The 24,914-nt window shown below is 43.4% G+C and overlaps 1 protein-coding gene across 1 annotated transcript; it reads left to right on the top strand.

Moving 5' to 3' along the window:
- Positions 1-17,186: 17,186 nt before the first annotated feature.
- On the top strand, positions 17,187-24,224 carry rpl37 (ribosomal protein L37). The gene is made up of 4 exons (XM_052038350.1): positions 17,187-17,273; positions 19,672-19,807; positions 20,568-20,652; positions 24,107-24,224. Exons 1-4 carry the CDS (start codon positions 17,271-17,273, stop codon positions 24,174-24,176), a joined length of 294 nt encoding a protein of 97 aa, XP_051894310.1. The 5' UTR covers positions 17,187-17,270; the 3' UTR covers positions 24,177-24,224.
- The last annotated feature ends 690 nt before the right edge of the window (positions 24,225-24,914 follow it).

Genomic DNA, 24,914 nt, shown 5'->3' with positions numbered 1-24,914 from the left:
CAGCCCACTGTGTCTGCACCAACCATGATGCCAATCCAACTGATCCCATCTGCCTGCACATGGGCTGGATTGCTCTATCCCCTGCCTGTTCATGTGTCTGTCTAAATGCCTCTTAATGTTGCTATTGTATCTGCTTTTACCACCTCTCCTGGCAGCACGTTCCAGGTACCCACCGCCTTCTGTGTAAAAAAACTTGCCTTACAAATCTCATCCAAAATTTCCCCCTCTTACCTTAAAGCTATGCCCTCTAGTTTTTGACATTTCCATCCTGGGAAAAAGATGCTGATATCTACCCTATCTGTGCCTCTCATAATTTTATTTACCTCTATCAGATCGCCCCTCAGCCTCTGATGCTCCAGAGAAAACAATCCAAGTTTGTCCAACCTCTCCTTATAGCTAATACACTCCAATCCATGCAAGATCCTGGTGAATCTCTTCTGCACCCTCTCCAAAGCTTCCACATCCTTCCAATAGTGCAGCAACCAGAACTGCACACAATGCTCCAAGTACGGCCTGCCTGAAGTTTTATATAGCCGCAACATGATTTACATACTTTTATACTTAACACCCCGACCGATGAAGGCAAGCATGCCGTATGTCGTCTTTACCACCCTATTTGTGTTGATACTTTCAGGGAGCTATGGCCTTGCACCAGAAGATCCCCCTGTACATCAATGCTCCTAGGGGTCCTGCTACGTACTGCATACTTTCCTCTTGCATTTGACCTTCCAAAGTGTAATGCCTCACACTTGTCTGGATTAAACTCCATCTGTTAGTTCTCTGCCCAAATTTCCCACTGATCTATATCCTGCTGTATCCTTTGACAACTTTCCTCATTATCCATAGCTCCACCAGTGTTTGTGTCACCTGCAGACTTACTAATCAGACCACATACATTTGTATCCAAATTATCGACATGCAACCAGGCAGCAGCTTGACATATCTCTGGAACAGTGAGAGGCCACACATAAGCAAATTGCTTCTGGAGCAGCGAGCTGCCAATCCTGATGAGATTGCTGCTGTCAGTGGACACTGGGATGCAAGCCATGAGCAGTTCACAGAGCTCCAGAAACAAAGAGACGCTGATCGCTCTTCCATATGAGCAGAGAGATGCCACATGTGATTAGATCACTCTCCTACAGGAGAACAGCAATGGCACGTGGGACTACAGCTGTGCACCCTTTGTGCACACACTCCTGACTACACAGAGAGCTGTCTCTGAGGGTTCAGCTGCTGGCCTGGTGGAGCAATCTGAACGCCATCATTGTACTCTTATCATTTTCTCTATGAGGTGGCCTGGTGTGCAAGTTCAACATATCGATATCTCATCTCCAGTGGGAACCAAGTCAACTGGCACTACGAGCTCCCAGGCAGTGTGATCCGTGGCCAGCCATTACTGACTGCATCTTCACCTTACCCTGGCCAGCATTTTGAAACTAGCCCCTTGTGGGCGAGAGCTTCTCGTGGTTCAACAAGGACACCTGTGGGACTCAAAGTGATGTGGAGCAGGCTCCCAGTAGGAAGACAGCAGCTAACCGGGGACACTGCGATTAAGAGCTAAGACCTGTAAGCCTGCGTATAAGTGGTGAAGCGTGAGGGGCAGTAAGGCACTTAATTTTAAGACAACTCCTTACTTCGTGTTTACATTTGATTTTGTCTGTTATTGTTATAAATCTCTGTGAATATTCCAGCCCTGTTGAAGTGCTTGATCTGATTGCACTTGTGATCTTGCAGGATAACTGAAAATGCTGTACCATATGCTGTGCTGCACTGAGGAAGCCTGCTAGTGAAATGTATGCCATGTGAACATGCTCCAGGCTATTCTCGACGTGAACGATGCCTTCCCTTGAAGATTGTAGGTGCATAGCGGCAACCTTCTTTATTGTGAGCACTGTAGACTCCTGCCACTGCCCATTGCTGCCACATTGTTCTGGCAATGGTTGGTCTACACCCTGATGTGAGGCTGATTCCTTCTTTGCAATTTTTCTCTCCTGCTTGTTCTGCACCTACGCTAGTTATCACAGCCACCTCTGAGAGAGGGACTTGTGGCAGAGGCAGTAAAACTTAAGGGAAATAATCTTTTGCAATGTGCCCCCTCTGTTGAAGACCCCCATTTATAGGGGTGTTAAGTGGACAAGCTTAGGTGAGAGGGCCCCAGCATTAAATGATGTGTTGTGTAGGGAAGTGGCACATCTTGCTGATCAGATCAGTTTGCTGCATCCAAGTTATGTGTTTCCACCTCCGATTATCAAGAGTGGTGCCCCCCGAGATGGTCCATTTGTGCAATGGATTCATCTGACGCTTAACTGGGGTATCACCAGTCCTTTATCATCACTGGGTCTAGCTCCTGGAATTCAATAGCCAATAGCTTTTTGGAAGACCAGAAGGTCTGAAACAATTCAAGAAGGCAGCTCACCACAAGCTCCTCTAGGACAATAAGAGGCAGGCAATAAGCGCTGGCCTTGTTCTCATAAAATGAATTTATAAAAAGCAGCAGACCAAAGGACCCAACAAGGAGTACAACTGCAGAAAGGGGAAGAAACAAGGAATGTTCCTTCTTTATGGATGCCCATGTTCTTTTGAATAGTTGCAAATCAATAGATGATACCGTGTCTGTAGCAGTCCTTTGGAATACAAGCCTTTTGAAGGTATGTAAATGTCAGTATGAAAAAGCACACCTGATCAGGGCATAAAGCTTCTTCCAACTTTGCTCAATTGAGGTTACACCCTAGCTACATCCTCCCACATTCTGCACAAATTTCTGCCACCAACATTCTTCTGCACTGACCAGAAACGTGGTCTCTTATTGCAAATATGCTCAGTGTCCCAGTAACTGAATCCAGACACCCCCAAGCCCTCCACTCCATCCCACCCACTCTCCACACCTCTTCTGGCTCCAGTTGTAGTTATCTGAGAACTTGGATTTGTGTGTGACCTTTTATCCCATCGTCTAAGTTGTTTACAAGATGGTGAATGTTGTCCCAACACCACTCGCCCAATTTGAGTACCTGCCCTTTATCCCCACTTTCATTCTCCTGCTGCTCAGTCAAGTTATTAACCAGATAAATAAACTCTCTTCACTCCCATGAACTTCAGTTTTAACCAACAACTTATCATAAAATTCTCTCTCAGGACTGTGTAAATAACATTCATAGACATTCTCCTGTTTAAGTTTGTCATCCATGACTTTATTGCAGTCAACACACAACTTCTACCCTCTTGTAAACTTACTAATCAATGCTAAGATATGAAACCTCTTTAATCAGCTGCAAAATGTCAACATTCCCAGCCTTTTGACTCTAAGAACAGATTACTATAATATTGTAAATGATATGACACACATATTGAACAATTACAATACATTGGAAAGTTTGTTTTATAATTCTTCCATATGTGTGCCCCAATAGGCAGGAAATCTGAAATAACAACCAAAATTGCTGGAAACGTTTGACAGGTCAGGCAGTATCCGAAACATAATCGACTTGAAGAGTTAACTGTTTCTTAATTACATTTCATCGGTGTTTACAGTAGAGGGAGAGGATAGCATACCAGACATCTAAAAGAAATGACATTGTGTCAGGAACAGGTACTCACAAAAATTACTGTGCGCAAAATAACAGTAACAAATAAAACCTTAAAATGAAAGACCCAAGGTGACTTGACCTTCATGGAGAGGGAAGTCCAGACATGACAGTATGGCCAAAGATCTTCCTGCAAGATGAGACACATTCCAGTGATAACCCCAGCCTTGGAAAACCTGAGCTGGGTCATTAATGGGAGCCATTAAGGTCAGTTCATTTCACACCAGGATTTTGAGAACATTGCATCTTCTGAAGTTCTCTTGACTGAGAAACTATCTTCTAGAAGCTAGATGGCCTGGTACCCATCAGATCACATATAGAACAAATTAATGCAGAGGCAGGTATTACTTCCAGGTGAAATATTACCTACCGGGGGATTACTCTCGGCACTTTCATGGCAATTCACATCAGCTTCAAACACACAACTTATGATGTCACCAGTTGCGTGAAACCTATTTTCCCCTTTATCACCATAAATTGGAGATGTCAGATATGACCAACTGTTTTCAGTGGTGGGCAGCTCCCCCTGACACATCTTGTCTGGGTGTGAATGAGTGAAGATTCTCCTCTTGCAGTGGCCCAAGGAGATCCCTCTGTCTGCCTGTCACCGAGGACCTCCCTCCTGAAGAAAATACCAGGTCTATTTCATTAAATTTAGGGACTCCCTCTCTTTCCCCTGCATCCTCTCTCCTTCCTGCCATCCATAGTGCATGTTGTGTCTGACGGTCATAGAGAGTAATCTTTAAGGACTAATGGTCCTCACAGGCAAAGAATTGGAAGCTGCCTCAATTCCTCCCGGTCCCATTGGAAACCATGCAGTCACAATTTAGTGCATGATTCTGGGTGTAAACATACTAATGTTATTTTAAACATTTATCCAAATTCATGTTTTTTTTGCATTAACATTATATATAGCTCCAATTTAATGTACCAAAGAAGATGAATTCCAATTTCATGAAATATTTCTTTACAGGTACGGTGGTGTTGTGGTTAGCGTAACGCTATTACAGCACCAGTGACCCGGGTTCAATTCCGGCTGCTGTCTGTAAGGAGTTTGTATGTTCTCCCCGTGTCTGTGTGGGTTTCCTCTGGGTGCTCCGGTTTCCTCCCGCATTCCAAAGATGTAAGGGTTAGGAAGTTGTGGGCATGCTATGTTGGCGCTGGAAGTGTGGCGACACTTGAGGGCTGCCCCCAGAACACTCTACGCAAAAGATGCATTTCACTGTGTGTTTCGATGTACATGTGACTAATAAAGATATCTATCTATCTATCTATTGGAAATTTGATCACATCACATTGTTCCAAACCACCCTTATACCTAACATAAGAATATTTGCATGGATTTTCGTAATCCTTGCAAGTTGCTTTTTCACAGATTTAAATAAAGGGGCAAAAGGTGAGGAGATTTTCACACAGTCATTATGATCTAGAATGCTGTGCCTGACAGATGGATGCAGATTTTATGGTAACTTTCCAAAGAGAATGGGATTACTATTTAAAAGTAAAACAAGCAGGTCACTGGGGGAAAGAACAGAGGAGCAGAACTCTGAGCACCAGCTCAAGAATAATGAGTCAAATGCGTGAGAGATTAAAAACAAAAGCTTTAAACATGGGTAAGACAAATTTCAACGTGACGAGATAAGAATTGATCACAGGAAGCCAAGCTGAACTGCCAATGGATAAACCTAATGGGTGAACCACACAATTGGAAGTGTTCAAAGAAATATTTGGTGCAGTACAAAAATAGCTTAAAAGGGCAACCATGGTCAACAAATGAGGAAATGTGTTGTATCAAGCTAGAAATATATTTATAAAAATGGAAGAAAAGACAAAATCCAGTGGATGCTATAAAAAGACACAGGTGGATATAAGTATTTAGAGGAGGGAAAGGATTACGGTGAAAAACTCACGCAGCATGTTAAACTGACAGCAAAGGTTTTTGAAAGTAAATTAGTAACAACTAGAGGGAGATAAACGGGGAATATTTTCCCATTAAAATCAGGCACAGGTGATCTTTCATTGAAATTAAAAAATCAGCAGATGTTAAGTAAGTGCTTTGAATTCAACTTCATATTATGGAAAAAGGAGGAAGTAGAGATTTTATGTCAAATTAAAAATAAATGAAGAGGAGAAACTGAATTTAATATGACAAAAATGGTAAAGGAGTGCATTTAAGAGACAAATATCCAGGAGCTAATAATTTCCTCCTAAGTTATGAAAAAAAATAGGTAAACAAATTGCAAGTGCATGAATAATAATTTTCCAAAGTTCCCTCAGAGTTAATGGATTTGAAAATTGCCATTGTTACTTGAGGAAGTAAGAGAGGAACCAAATAATTACAGACACGTCAACCTCAAGAGTGTGTTACCGAAATACTATTTGCACATCTCCTGCTCCACCAGGGACGCTAACACCCTTGACCACTGCTATACAACCATCAAAGATGCCTTCTGAGCCACCCCTCATCCTCACTTTGGGAAATCAGACCACCAGGCTGTGCTCCTTCTCCCCGCACACAAACAGAAACTGAAACGGGAGGATCCGGTACAGAGAGTCGTGCAGTGCTGGTCTGAGGAAGCAGATGAGCTCCTACACGACTGCTTTGAGACAGTGGACTGGTCCATGTTCAAAGACTCAGCTGCCAGCCTAGATGAGTATGCCACCACCATCACAGACTTTATCAGCAAGTGTGTGGAGGACTGTGTACCAAAGAGGACAATATGGGTGTTCCCAAACAGGAACCCATGGATGAACCGGGAGATCCACTCCCTACTGAAGGAGAGGACTGCTGCACACAAATCTGGTGATCCTGATCTGTACGAGAAATCGAGATATGACCTTCGGAAAGCTATCAGGGAGGCCAAGAGGCAATACCAACTCTATTTTGAGTCCCAGACCAGCCATCAGTTATGGCAGGGCTTACATGCCATAACAGGCTACAAGACGAAGACAGGCTGCAGAGTAAACAACATCGCATCCCTTCCAGTTGAGCTTAACGCATTTTGCGTGCATTTTGAACAGAAGAGAAGTGGATTGTCACCACCCACCCTGCCAGCCTCCAATGCAACTGAACCCATGGTCACTGTTGCGGACGCAAGATCAGTCTTCCAGAGAGTGAACACGAGGAAAGCATCTGGCCCAGATGGGGTCCCTGGCCGTGTACTCAGATCTTGTGCTGATCAGCTGGCAGAACTATTTGCAGAGATGTTTAACCTCTCCCTGCTTCAATCTCAGGATCCCACCTGTTTTAAGAAGACCACTATTATCCTGGTACCAAAGAAAAGCAAGGTAACATGCCTCAATGACTACCGACCAGTGGATCTGACATCCACCATCATGAAGTGCTTCGAGAGGCTGGTCATGGCACACATCAACTCTGGCCTCCCAGACAATCTCGACCCACTGCAATTCGCTTATCGGTGAAACAGGTCTGCAGCGGACGCCATCTCCCTGGCCCTACACTCAGCTCTGGAGCATCTGGTCAGTAAAGACACCTAAGTTTGACTATTGTTTATTGACTACAGCTCCACCTTCAATACTATAATCCCAAGCGAACTCGTCACCAAACTCCAAGACCTGGGACTCAACACCTCACTCTGTAACTGGATCCTTGACTTTCTAACCAACAGATCGCAATCAGTGAGGATAGGCAGCAATACCTCCGGCACGATTATTCTCAACACTGGTGCCCTACAAGGCTGCGTCCTCAGCCCTCTACTCTACTCCCTATATACTTATGACTGTGTGGCCTGATTCTGCTCTAACTCCATCTACAAGTTTGCAGATGATTACCACCGTTGTAGGCTGTATCTCAAACAGCACTGAGTCGGAGTACAGGAAGGAGAGAGAGAGCTTAGTGGCATGGTGTCATGACTAAAACATTTCCCTCAATGTCAACAAAACAAAAGAGCTGGTCATTGACCTCAGGAAAGGGGGCGGTTTACATGCACCTGTTTACATCAACGGTGCTGAGTTGCTGAGAGGGTTGAGAGCTTCAAGTTCCTGGGAGAAAACATCACCAACAGCCTGTCCTGGTCAAATCACATAGATGCCACAGCCAAGAAAGCTCACCAGCACCTCTACTTCCTCAGGAGGCTAATGAAATTCAGTATGTCCCATTTGACACTCACCAACTTTTATCGATGACCCATAGAAAGCATCCTATCTGGATGCATCACAGCTTGGTATGGCAACTGCTCTGCTCAGGACTGCAAGAAACTGCAGAAAATTGGGGACACAGCCCAGCGCGTCACGGAAACCAGCCTCCCCTCCTTGGACTCTGTCTTTACCTCTCGCTGCCTTGGTGAAGCAGCCAGCATAATCAAAGTCCCCACCCACCCAGGACATTCTCTCTTATCTCCTCTTCCATCGGGTAGGAGATACAGGAGCCTGAGGGCACGTACCACCAGGCTTAAGGACAGCTTCTACCCCACTGTGATAAGACTATTGAATGGTTCCCTTATACAATGAGATGGACTCTGACCTCACGATCTACCTTGTTGTGACCTTGCACCTTTTTGCACTGCACTTTCTCTGTGGCTGTGACACTTTACTCTGTACTGTTATTGTTTTTACCTGTACTACCTCAATGCACTCTGTACTAACTCAATGTAACGGCACTGTGTAATGAATTGACCTGTATGATCGGTATGCAAGACAAGTTTTTCACTGTACCTCAGTACAAGTGACAATAATAAACCAATACCAATACCAATACCCATGTCAGTTGTAGGGAAGTCACTGAAATCTATCAGGTGGCTAAGCACTTGAACAAGTGTAAGTTGAGCAGAGAAATTCAGCTTCGATTTGTAAAGTGTAAGTCATATTTTAACATAGCTGAATTACTTCAGGAAGGGGCTGTGTGTAAGTTGGGCCTTGGTGAGCGTTTGGGGGGCTCAATGGGAGCTGTGTTGGCATGGATCTATGGATATTTTCTAAACGGGCTTCCAGAAAATCTAGACTTGCACAAGAGAATTGAAAGGTACGATGGCATGCTTGGAAATTATTTGGGAGGTGGGAGAAAGAGATCATGCTTCAAAGAATGTATATTGGTTGTCAAGATGCACAACTAATATACATTCTTTGATCATTAATCTTTTTTTCATTTGCAGCATGTAGCAGTTGCTGGCAAGGCCAACATTCATTGTACATGCATAACCCCTCGAGAGGTGTTGGTGAGTTGCCTCTTTAAGTGTTCCTGACTTCCTGGGTAAGGAGTTCTAGGATTTCAATCCAGCAGTAAAGAAGGAATGGGGATGTATAGTACTCCTAAACTGGGATAATGTGTGACTTGTTGGGGGAGGGGGGTAGAATTTATCAGTTTCTATGTGTTGCGACTGTGACTGAGTCACTGGAGACTGAAGCTGGTAGACATGAAAGGTCTATATTCAACACAAGCAGGTCTATTTCTCCTGTCTGATGTTTTATACCTTTTAAATACAAAGAAACCAATAAACAATCAACTACAGTTTCAATAGCTATAATTACCTATTTTAACATTAACATTTTGAGTGCAGACAGGTAACTTTGCAGAATTACATGTTTACAATGGGAGGACAGTTCAACTGGCAGAACCCCTCTGAATATTCAAATACTGTTGGCTGGTCTGAGGGGCTCTGAGCACAAAACACCAGACATCCAAAATACTTATGTTACAGTGTTGAGGGATGGCTCCCCAGATAAACAAACAGCCAGAATATTAAGTGACAAAACAGACATGCCCTGAACTGTGTACTAAGTGGCAGGAATATATCTTTTACACTGTGTTAATACAGGAGCTGGCTTCCCTGATCTCGTCATAAGGATTTCAATGAGGGTCGAGCAACATCTATTGTCTTCTCCAGCGTAGTTCCAATGGTACAGAATCAGAATGTCCCACACCTGATGACTGGTTTCGATGGCCTTAAAGTATCAGTGGAAGTTAAATTGTGAACAGTTTTGTTTTGAAGACTGGTTCTTGTTTGTAATAAATCCATAGCTCCTGATTAACCCCTAACAACATGTTCCTGCTTCCCCTGCCTTTCTTGGGCCTAGAGATTTAAAAGGTATTGATGAAGAAGTTTTGGGGAATTTATAGTTTGTACACTCTACAGCAGAAGTGTGCTGTTGACAGAGGTAGTGAGTACTCGGAGTACTGTTGAAGGTGTTAGGGGAATTTGAAGATTTTATTACAACTGCCCACGCCAGCTCTTATCTCTTGGCTGTTTGACAATGTATCGTCACGGTGCCCCAGCTGTTTCAACGTTGACATCATTCTCCAAACTTCGGGAGATTAGAGCTGGACCTTAATCTGCACCTTCTCTTGGTAAAGCCCACATAAAACTGTTATAAGGCAGATTTGCCTCAACTGTGGGTTAAATAGTTCCCGAGGAACCATGGTATCCTATACAAAGAGTTAGGAAGCAGGAACTCTCTCCAGTAAATCTCAAAGCTTTGTGTTCTTCCCTCTCTATCAGTGACCCAGAATAGACTATGGTTAAACAGGTAAATTTGGTCAAGGGATAGTAGGAAAGGTGAAAATGATGCTGTCAAATGACAGGGGAAGGGAGGTGAAGCTGTACAAGTCATCTAATTACCGAATCAGTGATATGCAGAGACGTAAGGCCCACTTTTGCAATGCATCCTCAGATTCCCTGCTGCATAAGAGCCAGTAATGGTTCAACGCTTTGATGTGTGGCTGGGGGATTGTATTAGAATCAGATTTATTATCACTGACATATGATGTGAAATTTGTTGTTTTGTGGCAGCAGTACAGTGTAAAATCATAAAAATCCATAAATTACAAAAATAAGTAAATAGTGCAAAAAAAGGGAATAAGGAGGTACTGTTCATGGTTTCATGCACTGTTCAGAAATCTGATGGCGGCAGTGAAGGGGTGGGCAGCAACACCCCAAATTTTCCAGTGGTGTCAAGATGGCAGTGGGAGAATGCTGCCAATGGGCAAATAAAATGAAGGCAGCTGATGATAGGCTGACTGGGGTGAAGGACTTACAGGAATGGGGGGTGGTTGGGGTGGTTCCTGGATAAAAGTAAGAATAAGCTTCTACTGTGTCAATATTTCCGAGATTCTATGATCTTATGATCAGAGAGTTGGGGGTAAGCGTGAAAGGACGGTCAGAATTACAGACTCCAGTTAGGTTATGGTGGTGGTGTTCATCAGTTAAGAGCCCTTCCTTAGAGTGAGAGACGTGGGTTAAATTGGAATATCTTCAGTTAGATATTCTGAACTCCAGACCTGGACTGATCCAGTTGCTTCACTTGTGCATGTTGGAAACTTTACTTTTTAATTTCCTGGTTTAGTTATTGCAGGTGTCTCAAAGTACTTCCTCCTCAAATCTGGCACAGGGTTGAACTTACTTTGCTGCTGCTCAGTGGCTCTCTATAGGAACTGCAGACAAACCGATTATAAATAATATAAATCAAAACTGCAGTCATAGAGCACACAGCACAGAAACAGGCCCTTTGGCCCATCTAGTCCATGCCCCCTGATCATCTGCCCAGTCCCATCGACCTGCACCTGGACCATATCCCTCCAAACCCCTCCCATCCATGTACCTGTCCAAACCTCTCTTAAATCTACTAACTTCCGCTGGCAGCTCGTTCCACAGTTGCGCCACTCTGAGTGAATAAGTTTCCCCTCAGATTCCCCTTAAATATTTCACCTTTCACCCTAAACCTATATCCTCTAGTTAGTCTCACCCAACCATAGGGGAAAAAGCTTGCATGTGTTCACCCTGGCTATACCCGTTATAATTTTGTATACCTCTATAAGAGTGAGGGAGGAATATAGTATTTACACCTTATACAATTTCAATGTAACATCCCAACTCCTGATTTATGAAGGTCAATACCAAAAGCTCTCTCTACCACCCTATCTATCGGTGATGCCACTTTCAAAGAACTACAAACCTGTATTCCCATGTTCCTCTGTTCTACCACACACCTCAGAGCCCTACCATTCACAGTTCAAGTTCTACCCTGGTTTGTCCTCCCAAAGTGCAACACCTCACGCTTGTCTGCATTAAATTCCATCTGCCATTCTTCAGCCCATTTTCCTAGCTGGTCAAGATCACACTGCAAGCTTTGGTAGTAATTGCACAAAAACAGGACTGAGCCCAAGTAATTATTCCATGATAAGCATTAATGTACCACAGCACGGACAACTGCACTCATGCATTCTGACAACCCTTTGGTTTGCTGTAGTGTTATAAAAAAGCAAAATTCAGTTTGAAGAGAAGAGCAATATTTCATAAAGTATCTGAGTTAACTTATCGGCCTCCAATTTTTGAGCAGAAATAGACATGAGATCAAATACTGATTCAAGAGCGTGGATATCTACTTTTCCAATGCACCATAGGGTCAGGTGGGAATGAGGGTTGTGTTTTGGGGTAGTGGCATTTGGACAGGTGCATGGCGTTTCAAAGACAATTGGACAGGTAAATGGATAGGAAAGGTTTGGAGGGATATGGGTCAAATGCGGGCAAATGGGATGGGCATCTTGATAGGCATGGATGAGTTGGGCCGAAGGGCCTGTTTCTGTGCTGTATGACTCGATGACTCTTTATCTGAGGATGTTCCCAGATTATCGAGGTCCTCAGCTTGCTGTGCTGTTGTAAATCCCACACTTGAAGCACAAGTGCAGGGACCACACAAGCCATCTAACTGGACCACACTTTGAACAGTTGGGAGCCCTGGTGAAGGATTTTCAGTTCTTCTTTAATTAGCAGCCCGCAATGCATTCTTAACTCAGCATTTACCTTTACCGTTCACTATGAAATTCAGTCATACCAGCTGTGGTTGTTACCAGACTGGTAAGGCAGCTATGGCATCTGTGGAATTTAAATTCAGTTAATAATTTGGAAAAGTAACAAATAGTTTTGAGGGCAGCACAGTGGCACAGCTAGTAAAGCTCCTGCCTCAGAGCTCCAGTGATCCGGGTTCAATTCCAACCTCCTGTGTGGAGCTTGCACATTCTCACTGTGTCTGCATGGGTTTCCTCCAGGCTCTCTGGTTTCCTCCCACATCCCAAAGATGTGTGTGTTGGTACATTGTAAATTGCCCCTAGTGTGTGGGTGTGTGGTGGTATCTGTGAGAAGTTGATGGGAAGGTGGGGAGAATAAAGTGGGATTGGTATAAGTGTGTGTCTGGTGGTCGCTGTGAGCTTGGTGGGCTGTTTCCCAGCTTTATGATTCAATGACCCTAAATACAGGGGCTCTAAACTGACTTGTTACTGAGGATCGAAGGTGTCGCACTGCTCCTGCAAACTTTAACATTACATAAAAAATTCCTTCCTAACTTTACTCCTTACTGGCTGAGCTCCAGGGTAAGAATATTGTGTTGAAATTGGACCATGTAGTGCTGGGAGAAACAGCACCATGCAATCCAATTTTGATTTTACCCGAAGTAAATTCAGGTCATACCCGGTGGGCTGGTCAAGAAAGTAAAAGCACATGAAATTCAAGGGACAGTGGCAGATTAGATCAGTGGCTTGGTGGCAGGAGCAAAGGGGAAAGGTTGACGGGTGTTTATGGGATTCAATAAGGGTTGTGTGCACATGGGAGCAGGGCATCCTCTCTAAGGCTAACATTCCCAGCACGGGTGTTTATGGGATTCAATAAGGGTTGTGTGCACATGGGAGCAGGGCATCCTCTCTAAGGCTAACATTCCCAGCACTGAGGCCCTGATCATACTCTGTCAGAACCAATAGACAGTCCATGTATTGGTATTGGTTTATTATTGTCACTTGTACCGAGGTACAGTGAAAAACTTGTCTTGCATACCGATCGTACAGGTCAATTCATTACACAGTGCAGTTACATTGGGTTAGTACAGAGTGCATTGACGTAGTACAGGTAAAAACAATAATAGTACAGAGTAAAGTGTCACAGCTACAGAGAAAGTGCAGTGCAATAATGTGCAAGGTCACAACAGGATAGATCATGAGGTCATAGTCCACCTCATCGTATAAGGGAACCGTTCAATAGTCTTATCACAGTGGGGTAGAAGCTGTCCTTAAGCCTGGTGGTACAAGCCCTCAGGCTCCTGCCACATCCCAACACCAAACCACTAAAACAAACTTCAAACTCTTGCACAGGAGAGGAGTATCAAGTGGACTGAGGAATAGATTCAAGGGTGTTCTCAAAGTTCCCTTGGAAAAGTGCAATGTCCTCACTGATGCTTGGGAATGCCCTGGTCCTGACTGCTCAGTGGAGAAGGAGCTTTTGGGATTGCACTGAGAAGCTTGAGTCCATGCATGGGGACCACACACGAGAACTGTGTAAATGACGGAAGGAGCACACCACCTCACAAGTTATTTAATTCCACCAACCCCCTGTCAGGCACCTCCTGCTTCCCTATGACAGAGTCTGCAAGTCCCAAATTGGCTTCTTCAGTCATCACAGGGTGAAAGCAAATCATGCTCAGTTCTGAGGGACTGCCTAAGAGAGAAGAGAACAACATTGTGGGTTGAAGGGCCTGTCCTGTGCAGTACTGTTCTATGTTTTATGTAGAAGACAAGACAAGGCTCAGCACTCAGTCCCTTGCTTTTTGTAATCATGTGTATGTAAATAACTCAGACTTAAATGTAAGGGGCACATTAAAGGAGTTTGCAGATGAAACAAAAATTGACCAGTGCTTGACAGTGATAAGGAAAGTTTGAGACTGCAAGAACGACAGAGATGGTCTAGTGAGATGGGCAGTGTGGTGCCAAATAGAATTCAGTTGGAAGAACTGTGAGTTAATGCATTTGAGCTGATGCAACAAGACCAGAGAACACCAATAAATGAGAGTATTGAAGAATACATGCCCACAGATAGCAGGACAGGTTAATACGATGGTTAAAAAGGCATATAAAATGCTTTCCTTAATTGGCTGAGACATGGAATCTAAGAGGAGAGAGTTTATGCAACAGTTAGTTTTACAATACAGATTTGCTCACAGCTTGAGTACTGTGTACAGTTCTGGCCACCACATCACTGGAAAAATGTGGTTGCACCGAAGAACATGCCAGGGAGGGGTTTACGAAGATGTTGCCAGGACAGGAAATGGCAGCTATGAGGGAAGATTGTGTAGGCAGAGATTATACAATTTACAACTTGGGAAGCTTGATTGAAATATATGAAATAATAAGGAACTTATAATTTAATTAAATTGGAAGGACCAATTACCCTGCACAGAGACATCACAAACCAAGCAGCATTCACTTAGAGTAATTGGTCAAAGGGCAAAAGAGATGAAGAAAAGCTTTTTCACCCAGAGGGAAGTAGTGATCTGGAATTCATTGCCCGAAAGGGTGGTATTGGCAGAAAGCCTCCTCATATTTCATCAAGCACTTGCATTTATAAAAGCCTCTGAGGAAAGTGTATACTGCGCAGAGGTCAGAGTTCTGTAAGTGAGGTGCCATTCATGAATTTTTATGAAATATGCAACAGGACAGGACAGGGACAGAGGAGACTCACAAGGATGTTGCCAGGGCTAGAGAATTATAGCAATGTGGAAATCCTGATTAGACTGGGATTGTTTTCTTTGGAACAGAGTGGCCAAGGAGAAATTCAGTCTAGACTTTAAAGAGGCTTAGTCAGGAAAAGCAGCAAGGATGGTTCCCCCAGGGACAGAGCTCCATAACCAGGGGAGATAGATTTAACATTTATGATAAAAAGCTTTAGAGGGGAGATTTGGAGAATGCTTTCACCAGGTGGTCACGGCCTGGGACTGATAGAATGATGAAGGCAGAAACGCATAACAAATTTTAAAAGTATAACCTGAATATAACTGTCATGATGGAGAACTACATATGTGATAAGTAAAACCAACATGTCCTTTATTTTGGAACTTTTTAAGTAAATAGCACAGTACATACATAGACATAGAAAATTGTGTCATTTTTCATAATCAACAGGACAATGGACCAAGAGGTAGGATGTGTGAATGACCTAAAACAGATCCCTTTCCCAGAGCCTGATCAATTGTATCCTAGGACATCATGGGATGCCAGGGAAGAAATTGCTGGGGCCCTGGTGCATACTTGCATCATCTTTAGCCATGGGTGAAGTACCGGAGGACTGGAAGGTGGCTAATTTAAGAAGGGCTGTAAGAACTAGGCAGGTGAGTCATGGCTCAAGCTTAATTGGTTCTTTGGTTGCTAGCCATCCTGATCCATAATCCTTTTTTTGCCAAAGAGAATGGCTACTGGCTACCTACATTTGTGGTATTCGGCAATGGCAATGCCATTGAATAGCAAGGTTTGTGGTTAGATTTCCTTCTGTCTTCCACTGAGCAGTACACACGTCTTTTGTTCTCCCCACCTCTTCTCCCCATTTGCTGCATCTTAATATCTTCTCATGTCAAGTCAATTCCTGATGCAGGGTCTCAACTTGAAACATCGACCATCCCTCTGCCTCCACAGTTGCTGCCAGATCCACTGAATTCCTCCAGCAGTTTGTGCTTTGCTCCTGATGAAAGACACTATGAGAGGAACTCAGCAGGCCAGGCAGCATTCATGGAGAAAAGCAGGCGGTCAACATTTCAGGTCAGGACCCTACTTCCGGACTGAAGGTAGGAAAAAGGAGAAGCCCAATATATAGGAGGGGAAAGCAGAGCAGTGATAGGTGAACAAAAGAGGGGAGGCAGGGTGGGCACAAGGTGGTGATAGGTAGATGCAGGTAAGAGATAGTGATAGGCAGGTGCAGGGGAGGAGGGGAGAGCAGATCCACTGGGGGATGGGTCAAAGGAGAGAAAAAAGGGGTAGAAAAAAGGGATAGTTAGGAAAGGGAAGAAAAGAAGAGACATGGTTGGGTGTAGGGATTACTTTTTTCTGTCCTTACCTCAGACCCATCCCACAGTGGATCTACTCTCCCCTCCTCCCCCGCACCTGCCCATCACTATCTCTTACCTGCATCTACCTATCACCACCCTGTGTCCACCCCGCCTCCCCTCTTTTGTCCGCCTGTCATTGTCTGCTTTTCCCTCCCATCTATCAGGCTTCCCCTTTTCCTATCTTCAGTCCTGAAGAAGGGTCCTGACCTGAAATGTTGACTGCTCACTGTTTACCGCGCCCCCCCCCCCCCCCCATGGATGCTGCCTGGCCTGCTGAGTTCCTCCAGCATCATCGTGCCTTTCATCCAGATTCCAGCATCTGCAGTCCTTTGTTTCCCTTGTGTTTTGCTCCTGAAGGAAGGTCAATGGCCTCTATTCCTCTTCTCTCTCCACAGATGCTGCCTACCCTGCTGAGTACTTTTTGTTTTTATCTTTTGGAAGATTCAACTTTGGAAGATTTAACTTTTGGGAGATTCATGCTCAAGACTGGAGCTGCAAGAATCCTGCAGACACTTGGCCCTTTGGGCAAGAGAGAAAGAGACAAGTGCTCTCAGTCTTGGTGTCCATGCATTCTCTCCTCCTATTACTGAGAAGAGGGGAGCGTGGTTTACGAAGTCAGCTCTGCCTTTCAACTGAAAACAAATTATTCTGCGAGGTTACAAGCTCGCTGTTGCCTTTGCATTCGAGGGGGGGCTCGGGGAAGTTTGTGAGTAGGGACGTCGAACGCCCGGAACGATTGTTCGGCCTCAGGTTGCGCAGGGACAGATTTGAAACTAGGACGCGCCGGAGGTCAGACCCCGCTGGGAATTGCTTCCGGTATGGGGGTATAAGAGGTTGCCGCCCGCTAACTTCCGGCCTCTCGGGCGCGCAGCGACGATGGTGAGTGAGGTGGCTGGGCGGCTCCATCCGGCTCCATCCTCCCCCGGCGGGCGAGCGGAGGCCGCCCGCTGCCCGCCCCTCGGCTCCCCGCACCGCCCCATCACTTCCCGCGCCCGTATGGCGGCGGCCGGCGGGCTCCAACCCTGTTACCCGGGGGGGGGGGGGGTGTTGCCAGGCCTCGGACACCCGGCATCTGCTCCTCCCCCCGCGGCTGCCGCTCCAGCCGAGCCCGAGGCCTCGGCCTGTGCGCGGCTACGGCTTCGCGCCGATGAATACGTGGGGCAGGGGAGAAGATGCGGGGTGCGGGCACCGGTCGCTTTAACTGGTCTGTTGGTGGAACCGCCCGTTGGTCACTTGCCTTCTGCCGTACGAGCCCCGCTGAAATACTCATCCCACGTTACCGTCCCGTCTGACACACGGTCTCCGCCTGCGTGACCTGGGATCGATTTTGGAGCGCCGAGTGTTTGTGTTTTGAAAGTACATACCCCCAGGCTCCAGTACAGCACTCTCCCCCAGTTGTAAGACCCCCCTAGTACAATCAGATGGACTCTTGACCTCACAGTCAACCGCCTTATGGCTTTACTGTCCTTATGGCAACCTCCTTATGGCACCTTACTGTCTCCCTGCACTGAACTTCCTCTGTAACTGTAGCACTTCATTCTGCATTCTGTTATTGCTTTCCACTTCTGCCTCAATGTACTGATGTGATGAAGTGATTTGTACAAATGGCATGCCAAACAAAGCTTTTCCACTGTATCTTGGTACATGTGACAATAATCTTTGATCAGTAAAGTCAAAGAGTGCTGAAATAAAATCAGAAAATGATGTAAATACACAGCAGTTCAGACTGTATCAGTGGAGAAAGAACCAATATTTCATCTGATGAAGGTTCATCAATCTGAAATATTAGTTCGGTTTCTGTACGGAACTTCCTGACCAGTTGTATATTTCTAATATTTTCTGATTCTTTGTTGAGCTAGTTGTAGGATCTAAGATTATGGGAAACTACCTTGGTTTGCCATCCTCCTGGTTGTCATGTGTAAAATGCACATTCAGGAGGGGTAATGATAACATAGAACAGAAATGGTATTGCTTAGTCAGCACCAGAAAAGAAATGATTGGCTAACTATTTAGATGAAATCCTTCAGGAGGATAGGCAGTGAAATATTTACATGGGCTTGTCTTTCAGATGTTGATGAATCAGAACAATGGTTAATAGAGGAAATGGGGTTTGCCTATTATGTTTATTAACATACATTTGCCTACTCTTATCAAAATAGTGAATGCCTTGGATCTTTTCCCTAATGAACACTTCAGATAGTTTACGTATTGACATAATTTTGTGGAAATTATTTCAAAATATCACAAGTATATCCTTGGGTAGAGGACTTGACCTGTGCACAATATTCTATGGCCTGAGTGACTGTAGTAAGATGCCTTTACTTTTGTACTCAAATCCTCATGCAATGAAGGTTAACATGCAGTTTGCTATCCTAATTGCTTGCTGTCCATAGGCACCAGATATTTCTGAACACTATTATCTTTCAATTCTATCAATTAAGCAGCCCTCCACTTTTGTATTTTTTCTACCAAGTGGTTGACCTCTGATCTTTCTACATAATTTTCGAACTATCATGTCCTTGCTCGTTTAACTCACCTGCGTATATTACCTTACTACTCTGTATTTTCCTGACCAGCCACTTTGGTGCATAGATGTATTCTGCTTGATGATTGATGCAGATCATGTGCAGATAGTGCCCTGGTGGCATCTCATTTGTCACAGCCTTCAAACTTCTAGTGCATTTGAGTTGAATGACTCACCTGTGCTGTATGTTCTATGCCCTAACAAGATTGATCAATGTAGACTGATTGAACTGGTGAATTCAAAGCAGTACTTAATATGGTATAGGCTAATTAACTGATGTGATTTAAAACAAAAATGGAGCTATAGTTGGCATCTAGCTGGCCACAAATGTGAGCAGCTCTTGTGAGGCTGAAAGTCGTTTAATGAAAGCAGTTGTAGAATTTTGCACATATGGAGTGCTGAACATGGTATTAAAGCAGAAGCCTTCTGTTCCCAGTTGCAGCTTCCTCATTTTGGCCACATTAGGCAGCTAGGGAGTGAAGGACAAGTCATGCCACCTTGTGTGGTTTGTTGGGAACATCTTGAAAATGCTGCTGGAGAATTGTTAACCACCTACTAGTTATTTTGCTGGTCAAGTGTGGTTTGAAGTGAGAAAGGTGCTTGTTTTTATGTCCAGCTTCTAGTAGGCTAATCTTGGAGCCCAAGTAGATCAGCCAGACTGTCATCTCGCACATTGGATGACTCGAGGAGCTAATTTTAAAAAACTGATGCCTGTACGTTTCTTTCATTGTCTTTATTTTCATTCTCTTTCAGACGAAGGGAACGTCATCATTTGGTAAGAGGCGGAACAAGACTCACACCCTTTGCCGACGGTGTGGAGCAAAAGCATTTCACCTGCAGAAATCTACCTGCGGTAAATGTGCCTATCCTGCCAAGAGAAAGAGGAAGTGTAAGTATCTCTGTGGCAAATGGATTTAAGTGGCCAGGATTAGCTTCTGTTTGGGTGCCCTCTTGAGTGCTGACACCATTTTCATGGCTTCAATTAATATGATTGACCTTTTGGGTGAAGCTTTAAGACATTTAACGTACGTTGAACAGAAGTAGTAACCTGTCTGTAGAAAAGGTGGGGATTGGTTTGTTTATAATCCCCAAGGGACATTCTGAATGGTACAACATTTAACATCATTGTTCACGTATAGCGTGGAGACAGTTTAATTTGGCCTAGCAAATCCATGCAGGCATTTTTCTCCAAATAAGTTACCACTTTTAATTCCATTCCTGGCTTTCCAATTCCTTCAATGTCTTCTTGAATTAAAATCTTTCGTAGAATTTATGGGCTTCCTTTAGTGATGGTTAACAAATCCTTAGCAATTTCTGCAGATGGAAATCCTGTCTCTTTAATTATTTCTGCCCCTCTGTTGACCAATGAAAACATGCCACAGTTGCTTGAAGATCTCAATTCCGCTTCCCCATGCAGTGGGGAAGAAAGCCCTACCACCTCCATGTATTACCCATTCCACATGCAACACCCCACTCATTTGCTTTTAATTGCTAAATATTTAGTGATGTGAAGTGAGCTGGAAGATAGTAAAAGTCTGCTTGGTCAGTCAAGTCCTTTGGACAGTTTTTTTTTATTCAGGGTGAATACTTATTTTGCTTGGATCATTGTTGCTTAAGAGCCAACAGTTATCTTCCTGTCTCTTTTGTAGATAACTGGAGTGCGAAAGCCAAAAGGAGAAACACGACTGGCACAGGTCGCATGAGGCACCTGAAGGTGGTGTTCCGGAGGTTCAGGTAAGGGATACAATGACGGAGGACTATCCGTAACCGCTATAGGACACAAACTACCCGTACTGGTTATGGAATCAGTGTTGATATGCTTTGTCTATTAGTGTTATGATAAGCATTTACCATACATTGAGGTGACATTCCCAAATGGGAGAAAATAGCAGTGCTGTTTTGACTTGTGATAGAGGAGTAAATATGAATCTACAATGCTGAGGCAGCATGAGCCAAATTGGTGATTCAAATGTTGTCAATGCAGATTGGGTTTAAGAAATTAATAGTGGTTATAGTTTGTCATCGTGCTCTTCTTATCTTTATAGCTTGACTTCCATTTTAAATTCCCTGTCTCCAGAGAAGCTGCCTTTACTAACCTATCATTGACAATTGCACCTTCCTGTTGGGAGTTGGTGTAATCCGAAATGTGTCTTTTCCTGACACGAGATTGCCATTCAACCAATCATGCCTATTCTGGGGGAAAAAGATCCTTTTCTAGGCCATTTGCACATTCTATCTCTTCGTCCATTGCCCTGTAGATTATGGAAAAATGACACAATTATCAGTGTCAGTTTGTACTGTGCTATTTAAAAAGTTCCAAAATAAGATAAATGTTAGTTTCACTTATAACATCGGTTGTTTTGCAACACAAGTGTTATATTGAGATACTTTTTAAAAATTGTTGAGTTTCTGCCTTCATTCTTTAAGTTCTACATCTTGACCACTTGGTGAAAGCATTTTCCAAATCTCCCCTCTAAATCTTTTCTTCCCAAATTGAAATATAAGCAAATGGTAAAACATTAAACAATTTGCAACCATTTATTTGAGGATATAATTTTTAAGAATGATCACCATCAAACTTAAAGGGTAAAACTCTGCCAAGATGGATTGCATTTGTGCATATAAAATAGAACTGGAAAGGATGAAGCACAGCACTAATATATAGAACCTAATTGAGAGGGAAGTTACGGGAGGACTTGGGAAGACAAATGTTATTCCTATTTTTTTAAAAAAAGGATCAAATCCAGGGAACTATAACCCGGTTAAGTTTAACGAATTGGTGGAGAAGAAAATGGAAACCTTATTCAAAGACTTAATGGAGAAATGAGTTTGGTGTACCTTAAAATTCTTTGAGAAAGTAAGGATGTTGAAGATAGTTTGATGTTTTGATCGTAAACTGGCCTTTGATAAATCATTAGTGTTCAGCGTAGATGTGAGACTTAAGTCAGAATGCGTGAATTTGGGACAAATTGCAGAGAGTAGCAAGTTGACTATGAATTGGAAAGCTGGTACAAAGATTAGCCAATGCAAATGAGAAATGGTGTTCCACAGGAATTGATGGTGGGACCACTGTTCACATTTACCTGTACCATTAGACTTGGAAATGGAGGTATAATTTCAAAATTTGCAGACACTAAATTGGTTACTAGGGGAAAATGTGACACATCTAAGACATTAATAAACTTGCAGATTGGGTGTATAAATGGCAAAATCTATATATAAATGAGTGAATTGTTGAGTTTTGGTAAAGAGTTTGCTGCATACTGCTTGAAGCACTGCGCATCCAGCATTACTGATACAAATATCTGTAGAAGTTACGAAACATTAATAAAGACATTAAAAGGGCAGAACTGATACTGGGGTTCATGTCTAGAAGTTTGAAATTGTGAGGAGAGAAGTCTTGTTAAATTTGTTGGCACTTGTTAATCACTTTGTTCCATGCTACATTGGAGAAGCTGTAGTCCCGAACGATTGATTGTGATGATAATGGAACTGAGAGTATATACTTCAGCAAGGTTTGAACTGGCCATAGCTATTTATTGCACAAAAGAGTGAGATTTTACCTGATGGAGATCACGATTGTGAACAGTCTTGATTATGGTAGCAGATAGAGGAGAGAAAATGTTTCCATCTACAGATGTGAAAGTAGAGATCAAAAATGTAAGTTGATCTTTAATAATTTCAGTGAGGAATTTGGGGGAAGTTTCTTTGCCAAGATTGGTAAGAATGAGGTTTCTGAGCAGTTAAGGCTAATGATGTACTAAATATGAAAACTGAATAACAGTTCAAGTGGGCTGGGTGCAAGCATTTTTTGCAATTCCCCTCTCTCCCGACTCGCAGTACCTGTTTGCTTTCACCTTCCAAGGTCAGCAATACACTTGGACACGTCTCCCGCAAGGTTTTATACACTCCCCGACTATTTTCTCCCAAGTTTTGCATAAACAACTCCAAGAGTTACAACTTTCTGACAAATCCACTGTTGTCCAGTATGTCAATGACCTTTTATTGGCAAGCCCCTCAGAGAACGCCAACATCGCGGACAGCAACAGACTACTTAACGTACTCCATTCTTGGGGAAACGTGATACCTCCACAGAAAGTAAAACGAACCCAACGCCATGTAAAATTTCTGGGCACCCTTTTAAGTGCTACTGAGCAGCGGCTCACTCCTGAACATATTGCACCCATCATTGCTACCCCAAAGCTCCTGTGCTCTGGACCAATTGGACATAATGGCTTGTTCTGTCAGGTACAAAACTGGCTTTCAGACAAAATGGTTCATCTGTATGACACAATATGTTCTCTGGTCTACAGACTGTTTATGTAAAGGAGCAGCGATAGCATCCCATTTTTTTTAAACATCCCATGACCCACCCAAGGGTCACATCCTTTACTTAGAAAATCACTTGGGTATTGGAATTAATATTGAGGGCAATGAGTTGTGACAATGGGAATTAAGGTCCTGCAGTGAGAATTTGGGTAGATGAATAAAATAACAATTGAGTCTGACTACAAAAGAAAGTTTTAAAATGGGCATGTGTTAAACCCTTGTGGTCTGAAACAGCACTCCTGTCGTCTAACGTGATCTAAATTTGTCCTGTGTACAATGGCATGGGTGATTGCCCAGTATTTAAAAAATCCCCAGAGGCTTAGCAGGTCAAGGCACTAGATGCGTGCATTATGTATAGCAAAGAAGTTTCATCTTTGCCATATGCTAAGTTACTGGTTTCAGACAGCATTTGAAGTTGCCATATGCTAAGTTACTGGTTTCAGACAGCATTTGAAGTCAGTAGTTAACACAGGGCAATGTTAGGCATTTTCCCTGCAACTCTGAATGTTGCAAAATGAGTTGAAGCCAGTTGGACTTATAATACTCATTATCTGGGCCACTTGAAAGAGGATCACAGGGCCCGTGCACCCACAAAATTGTAATCAGTGGGAATTGTCACGTTTTTAGTAGAGGGTAGATTAAAGTTAGAGCTGTGGTCTGTGATTCAATAATCCCAATAGATAAATACAAGTTGTGTTGTTTGGAGAGAAGCAGTGCAATGTACTTAAGTGGACGCTTCTGTGGAGAAAATTTGAGAATTTCACAACACTTGCATGAGACGTTGGGGACTCCTGGTATTCAAATTAAATCCTGGCCATCAAGTGTTGCAGTGTCCTAACCACTTTCTTCCCTCTTGCAGGAATGGATTCCGTGAAGGTACCACTCCAAAGCCCAGACGTGCTGCAATGGCTTCTTCCAGCACTGCATAAACTGTTGGTGTACCAATATAACAAATAAAGCTATGGTTTGGAAAGTTATTTTAGCCTCTCCATAATTTTACTTAAGTCCCTTGCCTTTGTTTGTTTTGCAGACATTTCCTTGCTTTCAAACAAAGAATTTGATGGAATCTATTGAATTACTATGTAAAGTGCTCTGTGGCTGTGGATCTGTCTGGTACTTGGATACTTGTGTTTGGCTATGCCTTGTATATCTGTGGTTCTGCACTAGTGGGTAATATGATAGCATTGGCTGGCTGCATTTACACACAAAAGACTGGACAGCTGCTGTTGTACCCCAGATGAGAAAGGGGACAGATGTTTTCACGGGGTTGTTTCTTCTTTGGGAGAATCTAGAACGAGTGTTCACTGCTTAAAAATAATAGTCACCCATCTAAGACAAATGGGGTAATTTTATTCTGAGAGTTATGAGTCTTTGGAATGTTCTTCAAACTGCATTGGAAACGGTGTTTGGATATTTTTACGGCAGAGGTAGATTCTTGATAAGAAAGGGTGTGAAAGGTTAACGGGTAAGAGCAACCTAGAATTGAGGTTGCACTCGGGTCAGCCATGATCTTATTAAATGGCAGAGCATACTCAAGGGACTGATGGGCCTTTTCCCACTTAATGTTTTACGTGCAAAGACCTGGTGTGATGTTGTGAGGAAAGTTACTATCTACACAGATTGCATCATAATTTTAACCATGTTGTCGAAGCTGATAAATCAAATGA

This window comes from Pristis pectinata, chromosome 24 (assembly GCF_009764475.1).
Source record: "Pristis pectinata isolate sPriPec2 chromosome 24, sPriPec2.1.pri, whole genome shotgun sequence".
Lineage (NCBI taxonomy): Eukaryota > Metazoa > Chordata > Chondrichthyes > Rhinopristiformes > Pristidae > Pristis > Pristis pectinata.
This window is presented reverse-complemented; position numbering and strand designations above follow the sequence as displayed.

Bases quoted from the DNA above. Each gene is read 5' to 3' on its own strand.
- rpl37 (XM_052038350.1), top strand. The intron at 19,808-20,567 runs GTAAGTATCTCT...TCTCTTTTGTAG, and splicing joins TGCCAAGAGAAAGAGGAAGT to ATAACTGGAGTGCGAAAGCC. The intron at 20,653-24,106 runs GTAAGGGATACA...TCCCTCTTGCAG, and splicing joins GTGGTGTTCCGGAGGTTCAG to GAATGGATTCCGTGAAGGTA.